General features: G+C 44.5%; 1 protein-coding gene across 1 annotated transcript in view; it reads left to right on the forward strand.

Annotated features, from left to right (window-relative positions):
* Nucleotides 1–21,297, forward strand: part of LOC123649730 (inactive heparanase-2-like) — a 108,715-nt gene extending 87,418 nt beyond the window's left edge. Inside the window, exons 4-5 of the mRNA XM_045567907.1 lie at nucleotides 996–1,142; nucleotides 19,824–21,297. Of these exons, the coding sequence (XP_045423863.1) occupies nucleotides 996–1,142; nucleotides 19,824–19,989 (313 nt within the window). The 3' untranslated portion in view covers nucleotides 19,990–21,297. The remainder of the gene's footprint in view (nucleotides 1–995; nucleotides 1,143–19,823) is intronic.
* Nucleotides 21,298–27,742: the final 6,445 nt, after the last annotated feature.

Genomic DNA, 27,742 nt, shown 5'->3' on the forward strand with positions numbered 1-27,742 from the left:
ATTGAGCAGCCTTAGTCAAGAACAGTCAGTCTTCTAGCAAAGGGAAAAGAGAGAGGTGAAACATGGACTGGGTCTTACAGCTTTGCCCAGAGGTTTTAACACATCCACCCACATTTCACTGGACAAAGCAAATCCTGTGACCACTCCAGGGTTCAATAGAGCAGGAACATAAAATCTTCCCATAGGGAGGGACATCCCTGGGAATGAACTGGAAAATTTGGTGAGGAATCATACACTGTGCATTCCCCTTGACCTAATGATTCCAACTTCTAGGATTTGATCCATCAGAAATAATCATGACATTCAAAAAGTTTATGTACAATGAAGGTCTTCATAACATAATTTATAATGGCAAAAATTTTAAAACAACGTAAGTCTTGCAAGTGACATTAGTGAAACAAATTATGTTACATTTCTATGAGGGAAAAATTCAGCATTCTTCTACAAGTATAAGAATATATAAATAACATGGGAACACATTTAAGATATTAACTAACAGAAAAAAGCTCTGTGAATAATGTGATCCCAATTACGTAAAAACTGAGTAATATATATGTATGTGTCAAAGTACTCCAAAATATTTGTCAAGTTAATAAACCAAAAAATATTGGCAGGCTGTTTGCCAAAATATTATTGTATCTCAAGATATGAGGATTATAGAGAATTTTCTTTTTCTTTTTTTTTGCAGTTAGCATGTTTTACTTCCATACTTTGGTAATAAATAACATAAAATATATATTATGTTTTCTAAAATAATTGCAATAAACTTAAACAAAATCAAAAGGAATATGGTGGGAAGTGGCTGTCTTCTTTGCAAGAAACCCCAATATCAGGGCCTTCCTGTCTTTTAGGGTCTACAGTGGCCAAGTTTCATAAAATAAGTGCCCTTTTCTTGGGTGGTCCTATTATGTGTGGTCTATAAATTATTTAGGAGCATCTAACTGACCACTTTGTTTCCATGTGTTCCCTTCTCTCTCTCTCTCTCTGGATCTCAGCCACAACTACGTTCGTGGATCCATTACACTTTTTATCATCAACCTGCATCGATCCAGAAAGAAAATCAAACTGGCGGGGACTCTCAGAGACAAGCTCGTGCACCAGTATCTGCTGCAGCCCTATGGGCAGGAGGGCCTGAAGTCCAAGTACGTGGTGACTTTAAAATAGCTTAGGAGCAAGTGCAGCAGGAGCTGGGGGTGTGGGGAGCTGGAGTCACCCCTTTGCTGAAGGCACCAAGGTTGCTACTGATTCAATCAAGGGCTCAGTGGGATGGAGCAGGACAAGGAGGGGCCTGGATGGAGGCAGGGGACTGCTGACTCCTTTTGGGAACCTCGTCCAGACCCTATCTCTAGGCTTAGATTCCTCAACTGTAAAGTCGAACAGTGGACAAAATATTTCTCAACAAGCATACTCTCATTATTTGAGCAAGAAAGTTTTTACTGTGCAGGATTATCACATTGCAAGCTATTTAGCATCCTTGGTCCCTGCCCACTAAATGCCAATAGCACCTCCTGACCAGGTGATAACCCAAAATCCTGGTAGTTGAGGACCATGTCCCTTCCAGCTATAACATTCTGTAATGCTGTGACTCCCTTTTTGTCACCATCTACAAAGCTCATGGGGCTTAGAGAAAGGAGCACTGGGCAAGGGGTCAAAAGTTTAGAGATCAAGAGTCAGTTCTGCCCCTAACTTTATAACTTTATAACTTCAGGCCCGTTACCACTCAATCTCAGTTTCTTCATCTGAACAATAGGAGAGAGATTATATTCTGGGGGCTCTGTGGCCCTTCAAACTCTACAAGTATGTGATTCCGTGACACTCCCCACCTCCCTCAGTTTCTCCTGTAGACTATTGACAACACCACTTTCTACCAACAGAACAGCCCTAGGCCACAGGGAGAAGGACTCGGTCAAGGGCAAGGCCACCCCAGCTCCCCAGGCAAGGCCTCTCAGGATGGGTATGGGATGCTGCGCAGACTGGGGGCGTCCCCATCCACTTTAATGTTTACCAAGTTTAACAAAGCTGTAAACTTGGAGCAGGTGGCTTGCACTCCAACAGCTGCCCACAAATATTTGTGCTATAATTATTCACTATTTCACTGCAACCTTGGTGGCTTGCATTTGGCTTCCAACTGCATATGCAATGGAAACAAAAGACAATCTGGAAAGTCACTTACCGAGTCTCTTTAGCCCACTCTAGATCTGTATCTTCAGTCTTGGGTCACATACTGGTCTTTTTTCTGGCTACATGTACATTGCTGCTACTTTTCTTTCTTTCCAATCCTACCTATATCAGCAGGATTGTCTTGAGTGTTTTATCCCCTCTCTTTCCACTTCCAAGTAGTTCTTGACTGGTGTGCCCAATTCCTGGCCTTCATCCGAGGTGGGAGGCCCAGTTCTGGTCCCAGCTTCACCGCTAAATAATCATATTACCTGGGAAGATTCTTTTATTCTAATCTCTTGGCCTGAATTTCCTCATCTGCAGAATTAAAGGGTCGCTGTGTATTTGGTAAAGACCTGTCCAGCTCTAAAATTCTCATCCTGGGTCTGATTTTCTGAGCACTATGAATGCATTTAAGTCCCCTGTTGCCATTCAGTAATGACCTGCAAAGCCATTTCTGGCAGAGGGGCTGACTCTGCAGCAGTGATTAGGATCCTCTGGAACTGAAGAGTTTAGGAGCCTGCCCAGTGTCAGGAAGACGCTGTGCACTGTGTGGAAGGGACTGGCCAAATGCTTTCGTCTCACGGACCAAGGTGTCCATACCTGCTCTGCCACTTGTTGGCCGTGTGTCCTTAGGCAAGTTATATAATCTCTGTGAGGCTCAGTTGCCTCATCTGTAAAACTCCTCACATGGAGCAGAGCAAATAAGGCAATCTGTGCAAAGTTCCTGCCACATAGCAAACGCTCAGTAAATGTTCCCTGCCTTCCTTTTGCTCAATTCAGAACTCTGGCTGGTTGGGAGAAAAGAAACAACTGCTCTCCCTAAGAATGTTCTTCAAAAGAGGCATCTTCTCAGATTTTTAAGATAAGGTGTGAACAAGACATTTGTTAAGATTATGACAAAAAGTCATGCTGAGAATTACATGGAAGCAAAACCGTGAGACAGGAGGAGATGGGAATAGAGGGAGCTTATTTCCCCACCAACCAGCGGAACAGGCCTCCAACCCTATCCACCCCTCCGTATGTCCTGCCTCCAAGATCAGCCCCTGCTGTTTGAACCTGGCCACACCTTGGCCCCTGCCCTTTCTATTCCTGTCTTTAAGGGTGACTGAAGTGACTGACTCTCACTGGCTAGGGATATGCCAAATTTTGCTGTCTGGTACCTCACCTCGTCACCATATTAGTAAGGAGCTGTGTTACAATTTTGTTAAGAATGTAGGAAAAGGAGAAGGACAAACAGAAGTTCATTCCTCATGGATCTTTAAGAAGGTTTGGTAACATCCACTGAGATCAAATAATAATGTCATGTAATTGGAAGAACTGGAGTCAGAAGGCCTGGATCTGAATCCAGACGCTACCACTTATCTTTGTGCTCAAATCTCAGTTTCCTTACCTGTTAAATGGGAGCATTGTGAGAATCAAATTGGAGGATATGGTTGAAATAAAGCCTTCTACAAATGTAAATTCCACACCCCCCATGCATACACATACATCTATAAATATAAATACAGATAAACACATGCAATTTTGCATGTGCTGTATTAGAGAGTTTGGAGTGGAAGCCAAGAGGACTGTATTCCAGCCCCTCATCCTGCTACTGATTCACTGTGAAACTTTGGGCCCTTCACTCCTCCGAGTCTTTGTTTCCTCTCCTGTAAACCACTGCTAGCTGAACACCTCTCCTGTTCTAGACCTCAGTGGTCAACCTGTGCCGTGCCATGTTGGACAGCTGTCAGACAGGAACTGTCACACACATGTTCAGTACCACATCGAGTGCTCTGCGCAGTAACTACTACAGAGCGGGAGCCCTTGGTGGTTCCGGGATGGGGGTCTCACAGGAAGGGTGTGGTTTCAGTGAGGCAGACTATACAGAAAATGATGAAAGGAAATGCTAGGAAGTGATTTCAGCCTTTGGTGTCTCTTTCTCTCTTTTATAAGCCTCTGGGGCCAGACTCTGTGTTCTATGTCTGCTAATCCCTTACTATTAGCCTGAAGTCATATTAGCTCACAAGAGAATAGAAAGTTGTGGGAGCTAGGGGAACATGTAATTTCTCTTGTCTGCAAGAACCAGGAGGAGGCTAGAGAGCAAGTCAGTGCCCCATTCAAGCCCCCAATGGGACATTTTGGTCTGGGGTTTCAGGAGTAGGTAGAAGCCAGTAGACTTTTGGGGATGGTTGAGGACAAGGAGTTAATTCCCATTCTCTTCGAATTGCCATCGGGGTGGGGAAGCTTTGAAATCTCTGAAAGGATATCTCTAAGTGAACTCGGAGCTAGGGTATGCCAGGTATCGCACAGGAAGACCCTTGGGGCCACTAATCAGGCATAGTCTAGGCATCCAGGTCACGGAGTTTCTGTTTCCCTCTCTGTGAGTGAGCCAGTCATAGGATCCCCTACTCAAGTCTCAACTCCTTGTGTAAGAGACTGTTCTCATTGCAAGAACCAGACAAAAGATGAGCGCTCTATACCCCATAGGATAGAAGTTTTAGAAAACTGCAACGTGTACAGAAAAGTGTATTCTGCATCTGGAATATGTATTCTTCAAGGAGTGACTGAAGGAAATGGGGAAATTTAGTTCAGAGAAAAAAGGAAGGTAAGTCGTGAGGACTTTCTTCAGATATTCACAGGCCTGCCAAGTGAAACTAAACAGATTTGGCCTAGAATGCTCCAAAATGACAGAAAACCAAGGAGTGCAATTTAAAAGAGATAGATTTCACTTCAAAACAAGCTCATTTTCCAAAGGCTTGCCTGGTCTGACCGAGGTCAGGGTAGGCTTTGCAGGAGGTAGCCTATTAATCAGAGGGTGAGCAGCCATCTCAGAGGTGCTCTAAGATTCCTTCCTCAGTGGGAGGTTGGGGAGAAGATCACTGCTTCCCATTGAGCTCTGAAATTCTGTTATTCCTTTCTAGTCCCCGTTCCTCCCACTCCCACTTCACTTTAGGAGCCTGTAGTCTGTGCAGTCACCAGCAAAGTGGCTTCTTCTTCAAGCCATTAAATGGCCATACAAAGAGGCTGTGCTGTTAGAGGAAGTGGTGGCAATATCTGGCTAGTTTTTTTCCAGAAAATCCCAGCTGTTGGTCCCTCCCTTGTCATATTCCCTGGATTCTTGACTTTCTGGGATGGGGGTGGCCCCATTCACACCTAGGACAATAGTTCCCGTTCTGGATAAGTCAGAGAAGAACACCTTTAGGGCAGCTGTACCATCTGCAACAGAGAGCATCTGCCCATTGCCTCATGTGATCAGAAGTCAATAAACATTATCCTCTAGGGAATCGTTCAGCCTGGGACATAAATACCTCCAATGTCTTTCAACAAACAGAGAAGCAACACGAAGTTGGGCCAAATAAGTCAACTTGTATCCAAAAGCAAAAGGACTCACTTTTCCAGGGAAATGTCAAACCAAGAACAGGTGTTAGGTCAGATCCCAGTGTTCTTCCTCATGTGTCTTGTTCAATTCCATTTGGAGGAAAACTACTCCAAAAATCAGAAAAGAAGGAAACAACTTTCATCACATGGGCTATTCTATTCTGACACACTGACCTGAGGGAACCAGCAGGTGCTAAGAATCCAGGGGTGGAATGATATTTAGAGGTGATCTGGTTCATTCCCTGCCCTCAGACGGTCCGTGGCTAAGCCATCTGGGCCACAGGATGTCCCACATTTAGAGACCTCTGGGAAAGGAGTGGCTATGATTTCAATCCTGTCTGAACACTAACTTTTCTTCACAAGTCCTAAATTCAGACCCTTTTTAAAAGTTCTTCTCTGAACTGCTCCTAAGACCATCTCTAACCACAAAATTCTAGTAAAAGCAAACATTTTTCACAGCAAAATTGAGGAATTTCCTTGTTTCTTCTATGCTCTTCTCAAAACAAAGGGATTATTAAATACCAGGAGTATTGTAAATTGGCTTAATTTGAGGTCTATAAAAATCAGTCTCAATATAGTACATTCCAATCCCATACGCACAGGTGCCGCTGGCTCCCCCACACCTAACGGAAGCCACACTCACAGGTATATTTCTGAGAGAACGACGCAAACAGGGCAGCTTCCCAAGGAAACTGAAGAGTATTTTCATCCATTGATCGCTTTTTATTGAGATCCTACTCTGTGCCAGACGTAACTTGTTTCTCTTCAGCAATGTAACTTGCAGTGACTAAATTTTTTAAAGAATTGTACTCCCATAACTGTAAATACTCAGGAATTCTAAGTAGACAAATGAGGAAAAGAGTCTGAATGTAAAGTTCAATGTGAATGCTTTGGATCACAGTGTCTCTTGTTCTTCCTAATGCTAGTCCCTGCCCTCACCTGGCCTTCAAGAGCTATTTATGTGGGGTGTTTAGGGGTGAGGCCGGGGAAGGGGATTCTGAAGTCCTTGCCCTCAAAAAGCTCATCTCTGTTATTAGAAACAAACAGCTAACAGGAAGCAGCCTGTGGGCAGTGCCATAATAGAGGTGCAGGGTATTTCTGCTTTGGGGCTAATGGATTCCATATGAATGTTTAAATTCCATATCTGCACAAGTCTCTCCTTAGCTGCCGTGATTTTAGCTGAAAAAAATCTCAAGGCTCCTAGGAACCAAGAATCTTATTGCATATTCTGTGAAGAAATGAACATCTTTTCTTTTTCTACATACTGCTCATTTTTTCCATGTCTCTGGGATATAACTTTTGCTTTGATTTCACCCTCATTAAATCCTATATCAAAGAAAAACACTGGCATCTAACTCCGTGCCTTTAGAGAGGTGTCATTTGATGTTAGCCAAACAGAATCATTTTGAAAATACTCAAGTAACTTCCAGGTGCTAAGACTTGAAAAATATCTTCACGTCCCTGTTGAAACAGACCACATTATGAAATTTCATCCCTGGATTCAGAGCTTGACTAATGTGAAAAGTCCCGAGGGCTGACCTGGCCACCACCTGACCCACCACCATCTCTCACTAATGATACCTGGCAGCACCACATGTAGTGCCTGGACACAGACAGACCAGGTAAAGGAGCTTTGGGGAAAACCTGAACTCCAAGAATTCTATATCTGTTCTATATTCTATTATCTTCACTTGTCTGGGATTATTGAAATTAGTTTCTTTCTAAAGTAAACCACTTTATGGAAGTTCTGTAGTTATTAAAAGATGACTTTTTAGAGGAAAAATTTCAAACGACTCGTGTGGGTCAAGAGGTTTCTTCCATGACATCCTTGACCTGAAGCCTTTCAGCTTCTGTTTGATAGAATGGCTAGTCTTAAATGGCTAGGACCAGACAGCTCTGATTGAAGGGAAAATCCTCCTTATATGAGGCCAAAGGGTATTTTCTTGCCCTTTCTACTCTTACTTTGGAAAAATTAAGCAGAGTAAATCTCTACCTTCTTCTTTATAACAATTTTTCAGTACATCTCCCCTTAAGGTGCTAGTCTCCAAGCTAAACACTCACTCCTTCAGCTGTTTCTCAGGAGGCCTGGTTTTCAGACTCTCACCTGGGAATCCTGTTCACCTTGGAATCCACTGAATTATAGGATCTCCTCACAGGAGTAACCTTTCAATTTTCTTACCTCTGCCAAGCTTAGCTGAAGAGGTCTGAGGAGGAAGAAGAAATATAAACATTTTGTTACTACAATTCACCTCACCAACACAGTACAATAACATTTTTACTTCTTTGCCAATTTCATAATGAAAAATGGTGTTCTTAATTTAATTTATATTCTTTCATTATTAGTGAGGTTGAAGATTTTTTCATATCTGTTAGTGTTGTATTACTTTCATGAATTTTCTATGTCCTTTGTTTATTTTCCTGTTGGAGTGTTAGTCTGTTTTATTAATAATTTGTAAGTTTACTCTAATACAGGCATGAGGCAGAATTTTATTTGTTATTTTTCCAACTACTTAATTTTTAGGGTATTATCTTGACATACAGAGGTGTTTCCTTTTTATATAGTTAAATATATTTATCTTTTGCTTTGTGGTTCCTCCATTCCACATATATGTGTATGTATTTATATTCCTGAAATCAGATAAATACTCATCTTTATTTTCTCCCAGTTTCTTTTTTGTTTCACTTTTATTCATTTTTTTTAATTCATTTGGAATTTGTTTTGCTGCATGATAAGAGGTAAGGAGCCTCAATACCTGCAATGTTCAGGCTGCGAGTGTGCGAGGAAACCTGTTAACTCATGAAGGGCTTCAGGTGCCACTTTTAAGCTATCAGGAAAAAAGAGGATCGTTTTTTATAAAACAAGACTTAGCACGGAGACATCTTTTCCCTGGAGGAAAAGGCCCTGCTGGTGCAGATCGACCACATCAGCTGCAGCCCCTCTGAAAGGCCACCCAGAGCCCCTCGGAGGGAAGACAAGCTGCAGAGGCTGAGAGCACCGAATGCAGGAGAGTGCCTGGAACTGGGGAGATTTACGAGCTGGCCCTGAGTGAACAGGAAAGCGGTACTTACTCTAAACACTAACATTCAAGTTAGTCTCCAGTTCAGAAAGTCTGAAATAGACACTGTAAAAAGCAGGAATATAAATATATATGTATGTATATTTATAAAATGCTTATACTTATGGTTCTGAGCAGTATGTAGAAAAAAAGAAAGAAAAGTATGTAGAAAAAGGAGCCTTACCAATCTTCAGTTAATGCAAGCTTACTCACTGAAACTTAGAGAAGTTTGGATTCTTTTAACGCTTGTGCTAATTTGGGGGTGTTTTGAGGCTCATAAAGAGACAGTAGTATATATATAACCAATGTATATAATGTTATCTAAACAATTGCATACATGTGTGAAAAATCTTGTGAGGGTACGGAATGGTATATTCTTCATTCCCTGGTTCCGCTTGCCTGAAGAGAACTTCAACCACCCTTCGTCTACAGGGAGCTCTTTGTGACACAGCCCAGGACTTGAGAGAAATCTAAATGATTTTATAGAGCTTGCTTTTCAAGAAAGGAAAACAGTTTTTGTTTTCAGTGTTAAAGAAATGCAGAGTTGGTTATCGGTGCTAATGCTTCATCTAATTTGGTTCCTGTGCATCCTGTTAGGTGCTACACACGCTCGCCTGGTACTTTCTGAGCAGCAGATTCATCTTGCAGGCTGGAGGGGTGAAACAGTAAAGGACGCAGCTCCACTGGAATAGCAAAAATACTTGCTCAGTCTATTCAACAAAAAACTTGCCTTTGAAAAGTTCACATCTTCCTTTCACGTTAAAAAATGTGGCCTCCTGACATGGTATACCAAAAAAGTAAGAAAGGCTCTTTTTATTCAAAACAAATTCAGAATGTCATGGTTAGGAAGGTATTTGATTCCCCTCCACCCCCAGCTGCAAACATATTCCCACCCCTTTTACACTTTGCTCTTTGAATCGCCTGGGGAGCTTTAAGAACCCCAATGCTCAAGCCGCACCCCAGGCCAATTAAACCAACATCTCTGGGCTGGGACCCAGGCACCAGTATTTTTTAAAGCTCCCTCAGGTGATTCAAATATGTGGCCAAGGCTGAGAACCACTGTCCCCCTATAAACTGCTGAAATAAGATCCCAGATGATTTGCATCTTTGATTTCTCCCAGATTATATTCTTCATTCAGGCACCAAGCCATTTTGCCAAAGGTGTGAACATGCCATGACCCCCTGGGAGTTCTCCACAACTGAGTGCAGGGATGAGTACTGGCTCCTCAAAGGTTTTATTGTTTGTTTTGTTTCGACTCCCAGATTAGTAATGGAGAGATCACCGTGCAGATTAGAGGATTATAAAATGCTTTTATATGTTACAGCGACTTGACATCTTAAACCAAGATGTTTAGGAATCTAGGCTTTTCACTGTTGTTTTCCAAGAGTTTTTCATTTGTTCTCAGCTCCAGAATATATTTTCTTCCAGCTTACTCCCAACAGCTGGAAACTCTCTGCATAGCCGTCCGTTAAGGCTGCGGTCTCCCCTCCCCACCCCTCCCCACTTGGGGACCCTTGTTGCAGGCAGGGATTTCCATTCTGTCACAGATGACCCAGATGAAATTCTGGTAAACGAGCACTTTAGGGTGTAGCTAACATGTTTCTTAGCAGTTGATTCTGAATTAAGGGGCAGAGAGGTGGAATATGTAGGCAGTTCTGGTGGACTGAGAAGAAATGGTCCTTGTCTTCTCCCTTCTCCACAGCTTCCAGAGGCTGCAGTTTGTGGATGCACATCTTGGTTTAAGATGTCCAGTTGCTGTAAGCCTCAAGGAATTGAAAAGTTTTAATCTAACCGTTCCTGTAGCAGAGCCTCAGCCCGAGTCAGTGTTTCTTTGGCTGCCAAGCATCAGGGGATGTGGCTCATTCGAGACAAGGGGCCTGGAGCACCTAACTGTGGACCCACTGCCGAACACCGGTAGTCACTTTGAAGACTGCCCTTCCTTGCTTACCCTTGCAAGTGTGATTCCGAGGCACCACACACTTTGCACTTTGACATCTGTGGGCCCTGGAACAGAGCTTGTGCTACCTGGTACATCTTATTTTTCCCTTTTGGAGGTCACACCAATGGACCTGATGTTATAGGGAACACTTTGTCAAAAGCTAATAAAACTGAGATATTTATCTCTTTGATTTAACGTATTTGAATAGGTGTCCAGGAAGCCATGACCATATAGTAATGGAACCAATTTGGGGTATGGTTTATGGACTGTATCGCATGTCCTTACAAATGGAAAACGTGTCTGCGCACGTGCTGTGTGCATGCATGCACGCACACACCCCTCCCCTCCTGCTTCACCCCACCCCACCCAGAGACTGCCTGTGAAGGGGATGCTTCTGACCTCCACACTGTCCCTTCTAGCTCTGCACAGTTAGGGCTGGGGACTGCGTGAGGGTTAATACAGGAGAGTGGGAGCATGCGGAAGGGAAAGACAAATTCTGACTTGGAAATCTGGGAAGTCCTTGGGGCTGAGGGCCACTGAGCTGGGGCTGGAAGGAGGAGCCATACTTCTAGGAAAGGCTGCAGGGAAAGCAACGTCAGGCAACAGGTTGAGCTCACTAAAGGTTTGGAAGTACAAAAGTTCAAGGCTCATTTTGTTTGGGAGGTAAGAAATCCTCTTATGTGACTGGAATATAGGATGCTTTGTGGGGTGAGGGGAAAGGCCACAAAGAAATATTAGGGCCAGACTGCAGAGGCATTGAAATCCAGACGAAGTTTGATTTCCCTTCTTTCCTGCTCTTTGTGGAATGTGTTTATTATGGTTTGTCTGGTCACACATTTGCATATCTCAGTGTTTTCTGTCTTAAAGGGCAAGGACTAAGTCTGTTATAATTGAATTTGTACGACAAAAAGTAGTGGGGATGTGAGTAATGCCCCTTAAACACCACTTGTAAATGTCGGTGTTGATGGCACCAGTTCTTTACAATGGGAAGGGGACATAGTTAACCACATACTAAAGTCGTCATGGGTTTTATAGCTGGTTCCTATGGTGTCCTGTGGTTTGAGTGTATATGCCTATGACATGGTGCTTTGAGATGGTTTCAGAATCAAATTTTCTCCCCAAACTGCCCCCAGATGATTCCTTCATCTGTTGGGAGTTAACAATATCAGTGTAAATCCAGGTTCCTTAGCTAGGAGTTCATCTTGCCTGCCAAGTGTGCTAAGTTATTTTAAGCCATTAGAAGCACATGGTAGAATCCCATTATGGCTTGGACCACTATTACCCAGACTTGGATAGAACACAGATCAAATCCTGACCCCTAAACCATATTACATACAAGAAAAGCCTGTATCTCTACCAACTTGCCATAAAGCCCCCCAGCTCTACTTGTATAAAGGAATCCTAGTGTTTTCTCTGGTCAGTGTTACAGACACTAGATCAAAACTCTTCATGTTTTCAGTGTGCCCCTCAGAGGGTAGGATGAGGGGCATATAACCTTACCAAGCCCCAGAATGTCTCAGTGACCAGGAACCTCAAATAGGGCATGTTCTGTTGGAGGGGTAAGGGGAACAGGACACTCCCCCATTTTCTCTCTCTTACAGTCCCCTCTCTTTAACAACAGTAATGATCACAGCATTTTGGGAGGCTGAGGCTGGAAGATCGTTTGAGGCCAGGAGTTCAAGACCAGCCTGAGCAACATAGTGAGACTCTATCTCTACAAAAAAAAATTAAAAATTAGCTGGGTGTGGTGGTGCGTGCCTGTGGCTGAGGCCAGAGGTTCTCTTGAGCCCAGAAGTTACACACAGTGAACTATGATGAGGCCACTGCACTCCAGCCTGGGCGACAAAGGAAGATCCTGTCTCTAGAAATAAATAAATAAATATTTAAAAAATAACAGTGGTTGAGGAAGAGATTGGAATGTACAGCCAGATACACTGGATTCCTAGAGAGGTTAACTGAGTGGAACTCAACAAGTATTAATTGAACTGCTATCACAGGCAAGAAGGCACTGGGCCATGTACTACTGAAAATTTTAAAAAGGCAGTCTAGCAGACAAAAATGTCTTCAGCACACAGATAAAATAAGGCGGAGAGGGACCCTAAAAGGGAGCTGCAGATAGTGTGCCTCTCTCTCTTGCGGCTGAGATATCATCAGACAAAGCAGAGGAGGGAAGAACAAGGGTTTTGTTTTTGTTTTTGACAGATTCTACTAGATTCCAGGTAGAGCCAAATGCACACAGGAGAAAAGCTTCAGGACACACTGGAAAGGAAGTAGTCCTCCCCACGACTCTTGAGGAGCGGGAGTGCCCCAGAGAGGGTCATGAGCACCCTAGAGCCTTTGCCCCAGCCAGGCACATGGGACCAGGACACCACGGGCGGGGGCCACCCCCCGAAGCAGCTCTCCTCAGCGTGGTAGTGATCATTCACCACAATTGCAAACGAACTTCCTCTCTAAGCTTCCCCAGACGCACAGCCTCTCCGGAGCAGGAGAGGGGAGCAAAGTCCCTCTGTCTGCAAACCTGGCTGGGCCCCCTCTGGGCTGTAACCTGCCCCTGACCTGGAGAAGGGCAGGGCAGCTGCACATACCAGCTTCCTAACTCAGCGAGCGGCCCTTGGGGGCCTGCAAAGCACAAACAGGTGCAGAGCCCACGGAGTGGGCGGGGGCGGGGGCGGCCGTGGCCCCCAACCGGGGAGAGCCCGGCGCCGAGCAGCGCTGGGGCCGCCGACCTGCTCGTGCGCGGGGACTCAGCTCTGCACGTTGGCCAGGAAAGAGGGAGGCACCTGGCAGGATTTGCAGCCCAGCTTCGCGTTTTCTTAATGTTAGGCCACATTCCAGGTGGGTCCCCCGCCTTGTGGACCGCAACGACATTTTGGTAGGGATTTTACTGATACGGTGATTTGTTCCTCCGGGAAGCCAAGCACAGAGCACCTCTCCCCGCCTTCCCGGGACTGGAGTGCGGGCTTTAGGGGCCGGCGGTCGCGCTCTGGCTTCCTGGGAGCCACTGCGAAGCCAGGCAGTCCTGGCACCGTTGTGTAGGGCAAGAGTGACCTCTGGTGGCGCATAGGAAAGCACACTGGAACTAGAGTCCGAGCTAGAACGGCGTGCGGATTTTTAAGGAGCAAAGGGAGCTGGTGATTTAACCCCTGCCCCACACCCATGCACACATTCAGAATCTTACTCATTCTCTCTCCTCTCCCTCCTTCTTCCCTCTCTCCCATCCTATCCTTCATCAGGAGCGCCTGGTAATATATCTAGACCTGCACGTTATTGTCCTGAATCTAAAACTGAAGTTTGTGCCCTTCCCGTCCAGTGGCTTTTCCTTCTAGGTTGTAGTTCTTCTACCCTCATATTAATATCTAGGGTGTCTTTTATTGAATACCTACTGTGCGAGTGGGTGGAGAGTAAAGTGACGGATGAGTAGGACAGATACATGGTCTTCCTATCTAACAGAGAGGTGAACAAGCAGTCAGCACAGTACCGTGTGACAGGTGCTGAGACCCAGTAAGTACTGGGTAATATGGGAGCACCACTGACCTGAAGGACATGTAAGAGTTTCACAGGAGAAAGAAGCCGGAAGGGACGGGAGCGAGTATGGAGAAGGTTCCAGCCCTGAGATTAGAGGGACAGTGATTGGAGAAACTGCAGTATGGGATGGAAAGGATGTGGCAGAAGGAGGGGAGCTGGAATGGGCAGAATCTAGAGGGGCTGGGGAAGTAGAGAAAAGGGCCCGCCCACAGGGACTTCGGACAACGTTCTGAGACCAGCAGGAAGCCACTGAATATTTAGACAGATGAATGTCATGATCAGATTTCTGTTTGTGCAGGATCACTCTAAATTTGGCATTAAACTTCGCCTCAGGCTAGCTGTTAGGCATAAGCAACCTGCCTGAAAAATAGTTAAGCTAGAGGGGACCTTAGGGTTCATCTTGTCTGTCACCACTCATCTTACAGATGGAGAAACGTAGGCACAGAGAAGGCAAATGACTTTCTCAAAGTGGCTGAGGCAGAACTGGTTTTCTTGAAGTCCCTTCGCCTCCCACTCAGGGCCCCAACATATGCCATCCGGAACCAGACACCGCTTCCCAGGGCTACTCCTGGTAAAACACACACTCCTCCACAAAAGCTCCCCCCGGGCCAGTGCACGATCCGGCAAATTTTCAAGCTGGGAAAGGACATGCGCATTAGACTTGCTTCCCTGAGACCTCAGAACAGTTGAAACCCTGCTTAAACATCCACGGTGGAGAACCGTGATAAGACATGAAGACCAGAGACTGTAAACAGGTGGCGGGGGAGGGAGGGTGACCGGGCCAAGGGGCTCCCATAGAGACGTGGGGACCAGAGGGCTTGACTGCAAATTGACACGTAGAATCCCTTTTCAAATAACATACAAAATTAAGAAAACAAGTTTAGGAATTAAAAGGTAACTCAGACTTTGTGGAAACAGATGGCTATAAAATGCAGTTGTCCTAATATTTAGATAATTTAAATACCCTCAGCAGTTCAGGCAAGCTACAGAATTAAGAGGAATAGTTCGACCTAGAGTGGATCATTTAGCATTTGGTTTGAAAAGTCTTGGGCCAGTAAGGCAGTCCCAGAATATGATGAAAATATGATAAGAAAGGTTTTCAAAGAAAGAAACATGATCCTGATGAGCACCACCTGGAATTTGGAGAAACAACATGAAATAGTAGAAAGAGGAAGTCAGGAGGCCAGAATTTGAGATCTCGCTTAGCCACTTATTAGCTACATGACCTTGCCCAGGCCACTTAACCTCCCTGACCCCATCTCAATAGTAAAGTTACAATAATAGTAATACTGCCCTGTGTGTCTCCCAGGGCTCTTTAGCAAGCACATGGGGCAGGGAAGGCCAGATGGGACCGTGGTGAAGGGTACGCTGCCTCTTAATGGCTGTGTGACTGAGGTGAGTTTTAGACCCCTCTAAAGTTTGATTTACTCATCTGTAGTATGGGTGTGCTAGTATCTGCCTCAGTTAGTTGTTGTAAGGACTAAATGACACAGTCAAAGTAAATTATAGCAGTGTGTTTTGCATAGTGTTCCATAATCAGTGATTTTTATCATTAACATGAATGTTTGCAAACTTAAATTGTTCACTGTATATAAATGAAAGATTGTGGTTATATTTAGCATGATATGACTCCACTGGGTAACAAGATAAATATTAAAAGAAAAACATAAGCAAGAAGAATATAATGGAGGTGATAAAGGCCATTGTCCATCTTTATAATGAAGGGACTTTGTAGATAAGGACATATGAGGACTCAAGTTCTCGCAAAACCTTACTCACAAAATTAACTGATGTTGGCTTAGCTGAGAGATGGTCGTATAGATCTTTTCTGAGGATGAAAAACACTAGCAATGATCGATGGCCTCATGTCAGGTTGGGATAAGGTATCTAGTGAGTGACTGCGCGAATAAGTGATAATTCAGATCTTATCTAACATCTCCACAAGCCACTGAGAGCAAGAGTAATTGGTACGTTAATGAAATCTATAAAGACACTGGCAAACCTCCAGGGAGTCTCTTTAGAGCTGGAGAAACTCAACCCAGGAAGATCAGAAATAATGCAAAAGAGCCTCAGAAGTGCAATCACTTATTCAGAAAATATTTAGTTCCTACTCTGTGGCAGCACCTCTTTAGGCATTGAGGATTCACAGCTCAGGGAGGAATAGGGCAAATAAATCACTACAATTCAGTGACAAGGTGGCCACGGTGATGGGTAAGTTTGAGGTGCTAAAGGAGCCCAGAGGGGGGCTCCTAACCCAACCCAGGGGTCAGGGGAGGTTCTCCAGGGGAGGCAACACCTGAGCAGACTCTGTAAACACCCACTGCAGCGAGTCTGGTGGAGGACTGGCTGTGTTGCAGGGGAAGGGAGCAGCATATGCAACGACCCGGAAGCAAAGCTGCAAGCCATTGGGTCTGCTCATGCTGGGGCAAGGGTGCTCAGCCAGTTCGGTCTCAGGTTCCTTTTAAATGTCAACAAATGTCATGGCCTTTCCACATTATAGTAACTGTCCTTTTAAATTCTCTGTCTTGAAAAAAGTACATAATACCTCCCTCCTCCCCAAAAAATATATTGGGAGTTGTATAACAGTTTTAAATAAGTGTGTATCTTTTTAATCCTAACAATGTCAACTAGCATTTACGTTTGAAAAATGTTTACTACACTTTTAAATGAACTTGTGTTTTTTAATCCCAATTGTATCTACTTATATTTTCATTTGAGAAATATTTACCTCAAATATGTGAAAAAGATTATTTTTTCACTCTAAAACAATCTTTGTGTATGCATATATTAATGCAATCCTTACAACAATGGCCTCATCCCATGCCCGCTCCCAGAGGTCTGTGATCCACAGTAAGTGTTGGAGTAAGGGGCCCTGGAGAGGCAGCTGGAGCTGGGTGTCATTGTCCATGTTTACGTGGAAGAGATGGGGAGTTGCTGGAAAGTTTGAGGCAGTGCAGTGACGACAGTGGATCGCTGTGTCAGCAACATGGCGCAGAGACAGGTTGAAAGGCAAGTTCTGAACTGAAATGATAGCAGTGAATGGGGGAAAAGGAGCAGATTTGAAAAACATTAAAGGGCAGAATTGATTTGCCTTAGTGGCCCCAGACAAGGGAATTGGAGAACTCTCACAAGACTCCCAGCTTTCTGGCTTGGGTAATTGGATAAATGGTGGTACTATCACAAAGACGTTTTTAAAGGCAGAGGTAAGAGCAGGGTCTGAGGAGATTTTGAATTTAGATACAGTGACTTTGACGTTCCTATGGGCAGCCAAGTGGAAATATATAAGTTCAGAAGGATCTAGGCTGGAGATGCAGGGTTGGGAAGCATCAAGGTATGGGTAGTAATCAAAGTCATGGGTGTGAGTAACAGCATGTAACATGAGGAGAGAAGAGTCCTGGGACAAAGCACCAGGAACCCCAGCATCCAAGAAGTAGGTAGAGGGGAGCGATTCCCCCACAAAAAAGGAAACAACATCCAGAAATGAAGGAGGAAAACCTAGAGAGAGAGAGAGAGAGAGAGAGATCATGGGAGCCAATGGAAGAGAAGGTTTTCAGAAGGGGCTATGAGAAGTATCAGTGCCACGGAGCAGTGAAGTATTGATATCATGAGGACCAAAAAGGGTACCTGTCCACAACAATGAAAAGAATAACAATGTATATGGCTCATTATGCTTTCAAAGCACTTTCATATTTTTAATTTCATTTCATTCACACTGTAGCCTATATAATGTTCTTACAGATGCAAAGGCTGCAGGATGGTGAGGTTAAGGGCTATGCCAAAGCCATCCAGCAAGTTAGTGACGCAGCTCCTGAAATCAGAGATTTCAGCCCAGGGTCTTGACCATGCTTCCTGGTTTCACTTATACCCAAGTTAGCTTTTTAAATAACTAAGAAGGAAATCAGAATGGGGCCTGCTCCAGAACAACTGCTCGTTATTAGTATAGATTTTAAAAGGTTTGCTTATCACACTCTGATTTGCACTCCCCAGAACCCAAAGATGTCAATACTCTGGGATGATCTGAATCTAAAAGGGCATTACCTAATTCTTCAGGAAGAAGATTTGCACCTAATTCAATATACATAGAAAAGACCATTGAAGGTTTTCAAGCAGAAAACTGATATAAACTTGAATATGCTTTGGAAAGATTAATCAGTGTTATTGAACTTGTATTTTACTGTGCATATGTCTGGTTGTTGAATATTCACATCACCTGAAACAAAATAATAAGAATACACTAGGAAGACCCATCTGGGCTTCTTTTGTAACTAAACCCCTCACCTTACCTTGCCTTCCACTCCAGTGAGCAGGCTGTCTTCACTAGAGAGAGTCATTCCCACAGATGGAAGCAAAAGCTCCTTGAATATTTGATGAGGTCAACACTGGCCCTCAGTTCTCAATTCTTCCACCCCCACACCTTCCAGAGGCAGGCCTGACTCTGCGTAGGAGTCTCCTGCTCACTCATTCATTTCTCAGTCCTTCCAACAAGAGGTGGGGGCTGGGGGCTGCTCCCTCTGGCCTGGCAGATCTGGCCCCAGCCCAGACTTGTCCACGTGGGGCCAAGCCTGGAGCTCTGCTCTGCCTGTCTCTCCACTGGGAGCAATTTGCAATACTCTTATCGCTAGGCAGTCACTGCCCTGTTGGGCATGCATCTGATTATCTCTCTCCCAGCCTGTCGTTCACAGCACGGGAACGCTGAACAAAGACCTCTATAGCAATTTATAACATTTTATTCTCTTTACAGCTCAGATGATACCACCGCAATGTTATCACATTGGAGGTTGGGCAAGGCACGGAAGCAGTCATCACTATGCAATGTTGATTTTCTGGGGGTAACTCACAGCCTTATTTCCAGCTGGTGGTCTGGTTCTGGCCTTCTCGACTGACCCGTAAAACGGAGCTTCCACCTGGGTACCTGGCTGTCAGGAACACTGTCGGGTTCTGTACCATACGTCACTCATTGATAGGTGGCGTTTCCCTCCCATCCAGTTTCAGATGGCCTGTTTCTCTTTTCTAAGTGTGCTATGGATATGGTCCACTTTTTTAGAGTGACCATACAGAAAGAATAAAAGCAAGAAAGATAAGTGAATTGTAATCACAGATACCTACTTTATCACCTACTTTGTTGTGTTGCTAAAATAGAAGTATCTGCTTAATATTAAATATGAAAACTCATTCTTAGATTAGAAAAAGTAGAGTTGTTAGATATGTCTCTGTCACCCTTCAAAATAACCCTAGATGAGTAACAGAATGCTAATTCTCTAATATGCCAAATAAATGAATGGAAGATATGAGTTATATAGGACATTTCCAAAATCATCTTAAGTGCATGCATCATTCCACAGGTGAAAACTCTCAGGTGGAAAAGTCAAACTAAGCTGCCATCATGATTTTTTTTTTTTTTAAGCAAAGTCATGAAGCATTTCTGGCTTCTTCATCACAGAGACTTTTTGCTTATCTAAATGATGTATCTCTGGAGCTAGATGACCTGGGTTCAAATCCTGGCTCCTGGACCTCCAAGCTGTATGACTGTGGACAAGTCACTTAGCCACCCTAGATAACATGGGGATAATGACAGTCGCTTACCTCAGAGCGGTGTTGGGATGTGTGGATGAGCTATTACAGTAAAGCACCTAGATCAGAACCTGGGACAAAGCCCGCATCAGTGTTAGCTGTGCACGTGCATACCAGACACACTGGCAGGCAACCTGGGGCTCCTGGGCTTTACTGCACTGGCTCCCTTACCATGCAATAATGAGTCCCCTACTGTTTTTCCTCACCGTAGGTCAGTGCAGCTGAATGGCCAGCCCCTCGTGATGGTGGATGACGGGACCCTCCCAGAATTGAAGCCCCGCCCCCTGCGGGCCGGCCGGACATTGGTCATCCCTCCAGTCACCATGGGCTTTTATGTGGTCAAGAACGTCAATGCTTTGGCCTGCCGCTACCGATAGACCACCCTCACACTCACACGCCACCAGTGGGCCTGCAGGACTGCCTTCCACTCTTCCACCCTAGTAGTAGCCTTTTTTTTTCCAGACATCTTAGCAACCAGCCTCCGCCACCCCATCCTGCTGGAATCAACATAGACTTGCTCTCCAAAGAGACTACATGTTATAGCCTGAGCTTAGCCTAGGTAGGTCACATCCATCCCCAAAGAAAATGTAGACATCATCTGTACCTATAAAAGGATAAAGGTATGTGTATACAGCTGAATGCTTCCATTTGTGTGCACCATGAAAACAAACTGCCAGCACACTCCCAGGACAAATGTTTCCAAACAGTTCCCCACGATCCTGGTCACATAGCAATATAACTACAAAACCCAAACCGTAGCCTGTTGCTGCTACCCTCAGCAGATGAGGAAAGAAAAAAAACTGGGTGGACTTGCAAGAACCCAGTCCTCTCCTAATTCCTCCTTTGTCTGTCTCCTGCTGCCTCCCTGGGTTTCCTGACACGTCTCCTTCCATGGGGGAACAAATGGGTGAGTCAGCTCTGGCCTGCTGGGTGAGCTGTTTATGTAATTTCCCGGCTGATATATGAGTGTGTGCATCTGGGCTTCTGACAGTGGCATCCATCACTGGCTATTCCTCTGGGACGTGGGTGCTTCAAAAGTAAAATTACAATCATACTCCAGATTTTGTAAGAAGGTTCTATTCCTCTGTGAATCCAGATTCCATCACAGTTGGAATGGGAGTCAGGTAACAATATTCACTGAGTGGAAAGCAATGTATTAGGTACCACAAAAAGCAATCATCATCCTTCATGTTACTGTGAGGGAGAGAGATTTAGTACAAAGAGAAAGCACACTGAAACATCAAACACACACACACACACACACATCCCAACTGAACAAAGCAAATTAGACCTTCCCCAAAATTGAGAAAATATTAACGGCTTGACAGGGTAAGCCCTTAATTATGTGGTTGCTAAAACAATAAAAAGAAAAAGGTGTGAATCCAAGGTCATCACTGTGAGACACTAAATCTAACTTTTCTGCCTCTTCCCAAGTAGCTGTGTGCCTCTCAATGGCATTTACTAGGCAGAAATTCAATCTGGTTATTAAAGACGGCCAAGTTCATCCTATCCCAGACCAGCTTATTTGAGCATAGAACAAACCTTCAGTTGGCCACTCTGGGGAAGAATGGGGAATCTGGAGACTGGTGGCAAACTGCGCAGTGGTTGGTGGAAGCTTCTGAGTTGGGCCAGTGAGAAGTGGACTGATGTGAAGTTCATCATGAGGACCTCCCATATGATCCAAAGGGTATGTGGGTCTTTGCAAACTAGCTGCAACTGAAATGACTTTCTTTTCTATGGATGATTTTCTTTCTCAGAATAAATGACATGAATGATGCTTTTTGTTTTTTAGAAGGGGGAGATATTTGATACTGTCCTAGGTTTCCAATTAAGACAGTGATACAATTTCTGCTGTTGTGAAAGGATAGCAATGGGGTGACAGGGCATGACAGGGCAGGGTTGCTGAGGGCAGAGGCCATGGAGACTGCCTAAGATGCCCAAGGAGTTTAAGATGGGAGCTAAGGCTGCAAAGTGAGAGGCAGGAGCAAGATTAAACAAGAGATGAGGTAGTGAATTCTCAGCTTGGAGAACTGGGAATTGGAAGAATGAAGCTGACTAGCTGCTTTGAGAAGATAGTGGACTCTGGTTTTGACATGCTTGTTATTAGGTATAGGAGGAACAGTACGCAGCAGGTATACTGCAGCAAGCAACAAAGGGAGAGACCAAGAACCAGGCTGGACCATGTCAGTGGCTGTGCTCAGCATGGAATCACCTGGAGAGAGAGGGGCAGACCCTGACGCTGCCCCGAAAGGCTTTTTTTCTCTGGAACTGGGCACTTCCACCAAAGCTTCAGCTCTGGGAGGGCAGGAGAGTGAAGTACCAAGACTGCGGTAAAAAGGAGGGAAAAGAAGGAACAGATGGACAGGCCAAAGTGAGGAAGAGAGAGGAAAAGAAAAATACAACAAAGAGGTTGTTTTCCCAAACTTTTAAGGAACACAAGGAACAGATGGAGAGGCCAGAGTCGGGGGGGTGGGGGGGAGAACAGAAATGAGACAAAAAGATTGCTTTCCCAAACTTTTAGAAATTTGCGCAGATATCACAATCTCTTCTGCATGCCAGTGCAGGTGCAGCTGCAGGGCCCCCTGGTAATAAGTAGAGTAACCACAGGCCCCTGAGGGCCTGCCTGGGCTATTTTGCTTTGCTTACATAGTAGCCCCATGATGGGGTTACTATTGTTGCCCTACTTTTCCTATGAGACACAGAGCCTGTGTCTTGCCCAGGGTCACCCAGGGGAATGGGTTGCTGAGTGCAGAATAATCCAGAGCCTGCCTACGTAACCACCAGGCTCAGTGGCCACCAGGTCATAAAACCCCTTCATCTCTTCGTAGGTCCTGCTCAATCAGTACAGCCACAGCTTCCAGAGCTCCATTCAAACACACTTTCTGTATATAAGTGTTGATTCTTCACTAAGCCTTGCAGAATGTAGGTAATTCCTGCTTCTTTTGTCTTTCTCTGTGTAATAAATGCTACTCCCAAGAGGTTTAAGTTTTGTCTATTTTTTAGTTAATAAAAAGGGAAGAGGGAATTACTGAAATTTATCTTTGTTGAGTCCTGCAATTCTAGCTTTGCAACTGTCTCATAGAAGAAGTATTTGCATTGTTTAAAGGATACTGAAAAACTCACTCTAACCTTGCATTCCATGGAGATTTTAGCAGAGGGCATCTTTCCTGGCTTTCTCCCTTGGGGCAGAGGGGAGGGGTTACTAAACCAGTGGGGGTTGCTCTTCATAGGGATTCCCCTGTCACTCACCCCAAAGACAGCCTGTGGCAAAACTCAGCATCACAACCCACATCAAGGAGCAGTTGCCATCTGGAACCGGGGACAAGAGAGCAAAAGGGCTCATCCTGCAGCTGCCCCAGATCAGACTTTTCCTTACTAAAACAAGACATGGCTGTGATAACCTGATACTTGAGAGCCACTTTATTTTTGCCTCTAGGAATGATATTCTTTCTCATTTCTTATCACAGAGGCTCAGAACAAATTCCCATTGTTAGTTGGAGAGAAAGTCCCAATTCTTCTAGTGCCCTGAAAAAAACTCTAACTGTGTGATATTAGCATTATTTCTGCTGGAGGAAAGCTTCAAAATACCAGAACTGGGCCACTGTGAGACTAAGGCCTGGGACTCCCAGAACCTCAGTTCCCCAAATCCTACTGGCCCTCTGCAGGCCCAGCCCCTCCCCAGCAGGTGAGCAGGTGGGCCCAAAGCCCCGCTCTCTCCAACAGGGCCCAGGTTGTTGTCGGATTCTGTCTGAGAGGACCCCCTGCTCTCAGCACCAGGGAGTCCCTGCAGCCTCCTGGGAGTGAGGACCCAGGCAGCAAGACTGTTAACTGCTGAGCTCCCAGTGTGGTCGGGCCAGGCTCAGCCTCTGCAGGTGTGCTCCGCATGCACTCAAGGGCCCAGTGTGTGGGATGGATGCAGCTGCGGGATTCACCTTGGAAATCCATCGAGAGTGGCTTTATTTCTGAAAAAAAAAAAAAAGGAGGGGGGCAATGTTTAATCTCTGCAGAGGCAAAGGTGATCCAGGTGGATCCCTTTGACAATAAAAACACTGGGACAGGGAAGGACTTTAATATTTTGACATACTGATAGAGCAACCAAAAATAATAGAGATACAGCTTTGAGAAGGCAAGGGAAGAAAGAGCATAAACACTTATCCAGCATGATGTCCTCCACGTCCCCCTCGCTCCAGCCTTAGCACAACTGCCCCAGTCTGGACACCGCGATTGCTCTTTTCCACTAAGGTACTCTCCAGTTCCACGGCCTGCCCTCTGCCAGCCACTCTGTCCCCAACCAGGAGCCCAGGGAAATCTGCTTTATTGAGATGGAGTTAAGTTTCAATTTTAAAATTGTGTGTAATCTTTCCTTAGGATATACCAGAATCAAAAGGAAGATAATAAGAAGTACTCCAAAGAGAGACAGTGCTAAAATGAAGAATTTCATTGCTATTATAAGGCCCAACAACTAGAGCATATAGAATCCCTCCCTCTGGGTTCCACTGAGAGTGGCACAGAGGCTTTTCTTACTGCCCTTCCTTCGCTGGACGCCTTCTTCTCAGCAGACATCTTGTTTCACTTAATCCTCAAGGCAGTCGTGGGTGGTGTGGTGAGTATTTAGACTCAATTATAGATGGGGATGATTGGAGAAAGGACTTGCCCAAGGCTACCCCGATAAACAGAGTGGCAGCACTGGGATTATTTGAACCCTGTCTGTTGGGTTCCAAAGCCTGTGCTTATTACACTGAGTGACCTCTCCTCTGACCAACTATAGCCAACTTTTTTCATCTCTGTGTTGCCCACAGCCAGCTTTCCTAATGTCCTGTGTGTGTCCTATAGAGAACCCCAGCAGTACCTTCCCCCAGAACAGTTGATCTCTGGTTTAGGGAGCCAACTAGCTGCTTGGATGAATAGTAAGTAGGGCTGTGACCAGCCTTGGCTGTAGAACTTTCAGTCCAGGCTCACCATGGCCCATCACTGGCCCTCCTAGTCTGTTCCTCTGTGTTTTCCTGTAAAACAATTTAAGGACCACTCCCACCACCACCACCAACCATAGATGATGATTCTTGGTGTCCCTAAGTCCTGCGAGGTGGGTGGCAGAGCCAGTCGGCACCCACACATGCAGCCTCCAAGGATGCTGCTCCCCTGCCCCCACCACCCAGAAGTTTAGAAGTCTCTGTATTTCCAGACTAAATAAGAAATCCATTGACCATTGTCCTAGGGGTAGTATTTGCAAATACCACTCTAAAACAAGAAAGTCAAAATCTAGCAGACCAGCTCTTTGGCACCACTTCCTTCCAAGCACCTGAGCAGCCCCTGTGAGTTCTGGGAGCATCAGGCAGGAGCTGACCAAGTTCCATATGACTGGATCATGAGAGAATCCCAGGGTCCTGCACCCCCAACACAGAAAGGGACCCTTCCTACATGAACCTTACTCTTCTAATTATTATTCATGAAAATATTCTAGGATTCTTTTTCAAGTTGTAAATGTTATGTGATAAATTATATTTTTGGAAGAAGCAAAAAGAAACCTTAGTTTTATTCATCTAGAAGGTGGCAAAATGAGTGCAGGAACACCTCCCAGAAAAAGTTTCTTCTCTGTGCAGGGGATTTTAACAGGTGTTAATATTTTCTTCCAGAAAACAGATTATATTATGGTTTACATGAGCCTGGTGATTGCAGAGAGTTGGGGTCCATGAGGTAGTTTATATTTTGAGGTAATGTTTTATTAGTAATAAAATGTGACTACTCTAACTTTCAGGTCTCAGGGTGTTCTGTGGGGAAAGGCATCCACACTATACCTTGACCTTAAGACTGACTGCTTGATGAACTCACACATGCTGGGGATCTTTCATTTCATTGTGTGTTGCCCTCCTCCCCTCCCCTACAAGCTTCTCTTCAAGTACTCTAAGTAGAAATTAAATTTTATAATTCAAGTTAGATGTCATTGACTATATTAGGTAAAGTAACTGTTGACTATAATAACAGGTAAACCCCAGAATCTCAATGGCTCAACATGGTCAAAGTTTATTTCTTGCTCATAACTCATGTAAAGCTCAATTGGTAGCAGTGGGGAAGGGGGCAATGGTTCTGTTCCCTGTAGTCATTTAGGGATCTGGACTGATGTAGGCCTCCACCATCTTCGGCACTTTCCTCCAAGGCTGCTATGGGCATCAACATGCAGCTGGCAGACAAGGACAGAGAGCATGCAGGATTGCATGGGAACAGTCAGGGGCCTAACCTGGAACTGGCATAAATCCTTCCCACCCAATTCCATTTGCCAGCAGTCACGTGATCCCATCTAGATGCTAGGGGTAGGAAGTAAAGTCATTAGCCAAGGCAGCCACTTTCCAACAACAACTATATTTCATGGAAGAGGAATACCACACTTTGATGGATGCTAGGAGACCAGAGAATAAGTCAGTGATATTAGGTCCTTCCAGTTGATTTGACATCAAGTGAGTGATACATACAATTTGTGTGTGGTGGTATCTAAATCTACAGGCCTTTTTTTGCACACTCCATAATGACCTAAAGTAACTTTTTTCTTCACCTTCCCTACTCCTAAAGTCCCGCCTCTCCCAGTGCCTGGCTGATCTTCACCAGAAAACAATCTCTGTCGCTCCCTTGCTCTCTAGTTAGGATGTACGTAGTACGAGATGCTGCGCCTTCTACTGGACATGTCAAAAATATCATCAGAAACCTCAAATAGCAAGGGGGGTTGAAGGGTCACTAGAGAATCAGAGGCCACACTCTAGAACCCCCACATCTGGAGATCACAACTGTCTTCCACTGATTCTACCCATGTCAGAGAACAAGTCACTCAGCCTCTCTGGACCTCAGTGTCCTTATCTGTAAAATGAGAACTTTGGGTTAAGTGAACTCTAAGGTCACCTGAAACTCCCTATTGTCTGATACTTTGTCAGATGGTCCCTGTTCCAGCTGCTGCTGTTTTCCTATTTCCTCCTCACGTTGACTTATATATTGGATACACCCTTCTGAGAAGTTTTAAAGTTATTAATAGCTTTAATTTTTGTTGCAATGTGCCTTTTAGAATGCATGCTTGTGAAATTCAACACAGACAATGTGATTTGAAGATCCTCTCACCCCCAGGGATAATGTCATGATTTTTCCTTGATATTAAAATAATCACTTGACTCTTGCCATCCAAATTTCTTCCAAGAAGTCATTTAGTGAAAATTTAATGAAAACTAAGCATGCTCCAAGGGATACTCAGCTTATTGGGTTTTTAAAAGAAAAAAATTGACCTCACTTGTGGGAAATTAGTTAAATTGATCTTTAAGACAAGTACATAGGATTACTGCAGCAGCATCTGAAGTGTACATGGTAGACTTTTATCATGTGTGTATCTAATGTCCTGGAACTCAACTATGTCTGGGTATGGGTGGGTATGGGGAGGGGTGAGAAAATTGGAGGGGCAGTGAAAGGAAAGATGGAAAGAGAGATAGGGAGAGAAAGAATGAACAATCAAAATAATGCTAAGGGAAACGCAGAAAAACATGAAGAGCAACATAAAGGGTAATTATATGGGAAATCTAAATAAATATAAAACAACAATAATAATGTCTCATGGGATTTAAAATATATATAGAATTAAAAATGTGTTACAATAATAGTATACATACTAAAAGCAGGTAAATGGAAGGTATTCTAACATCCTTCTATTTTTTTGTGTGTGGTTAAGTAATTCTATTATTTTTCTTGTGGTTGCCAAATAGTGATATTATAATTCCATCATTCCTTCTACTTTCACTCTGTTTTTTTTCTCATCTGGAAACCATCTCCTACCCCCAGTCCATGGAAAAATTGTCTTCCATCAAACCTCTCTGCTGATGATAAGCCGTATTTGCAGCTGCTCCCTAGCACTGGCATCACCGCCTCAGCTCCACCTCAGATCAGGCATTAGATTCTCATAAGGAGCCACAGCCTAGATCTCTTCCGTGCACAGTTTACAGCAGGTTTCCTGTTCCTATGAGAATCTTAATGCCCCTGCTGATCTGACAGGAGGTGGAGCTTATGTGATGAAGTAAGCGATGCGGAGCGGCTGTAAATACAGATGAAGCTTCCTTGTTGCCAGCCACTCACCTCCTGCTGTGGGGCCACTTCCTAATGGGC

Source organism: Lemur catta, chromosome 14 (genome assembly GCF_020740605.2).
Source record: "Lemur catta isolate mLemCat1 chromosome 14, mLemCat1.pri, whole genome shotgun sequence".
Classification (NCBI taxonomy): Eukaryota; Metazoa; Chordata; class Mammalia; order Primates; family Lemuridae; genus Lemur; species Lemur catta.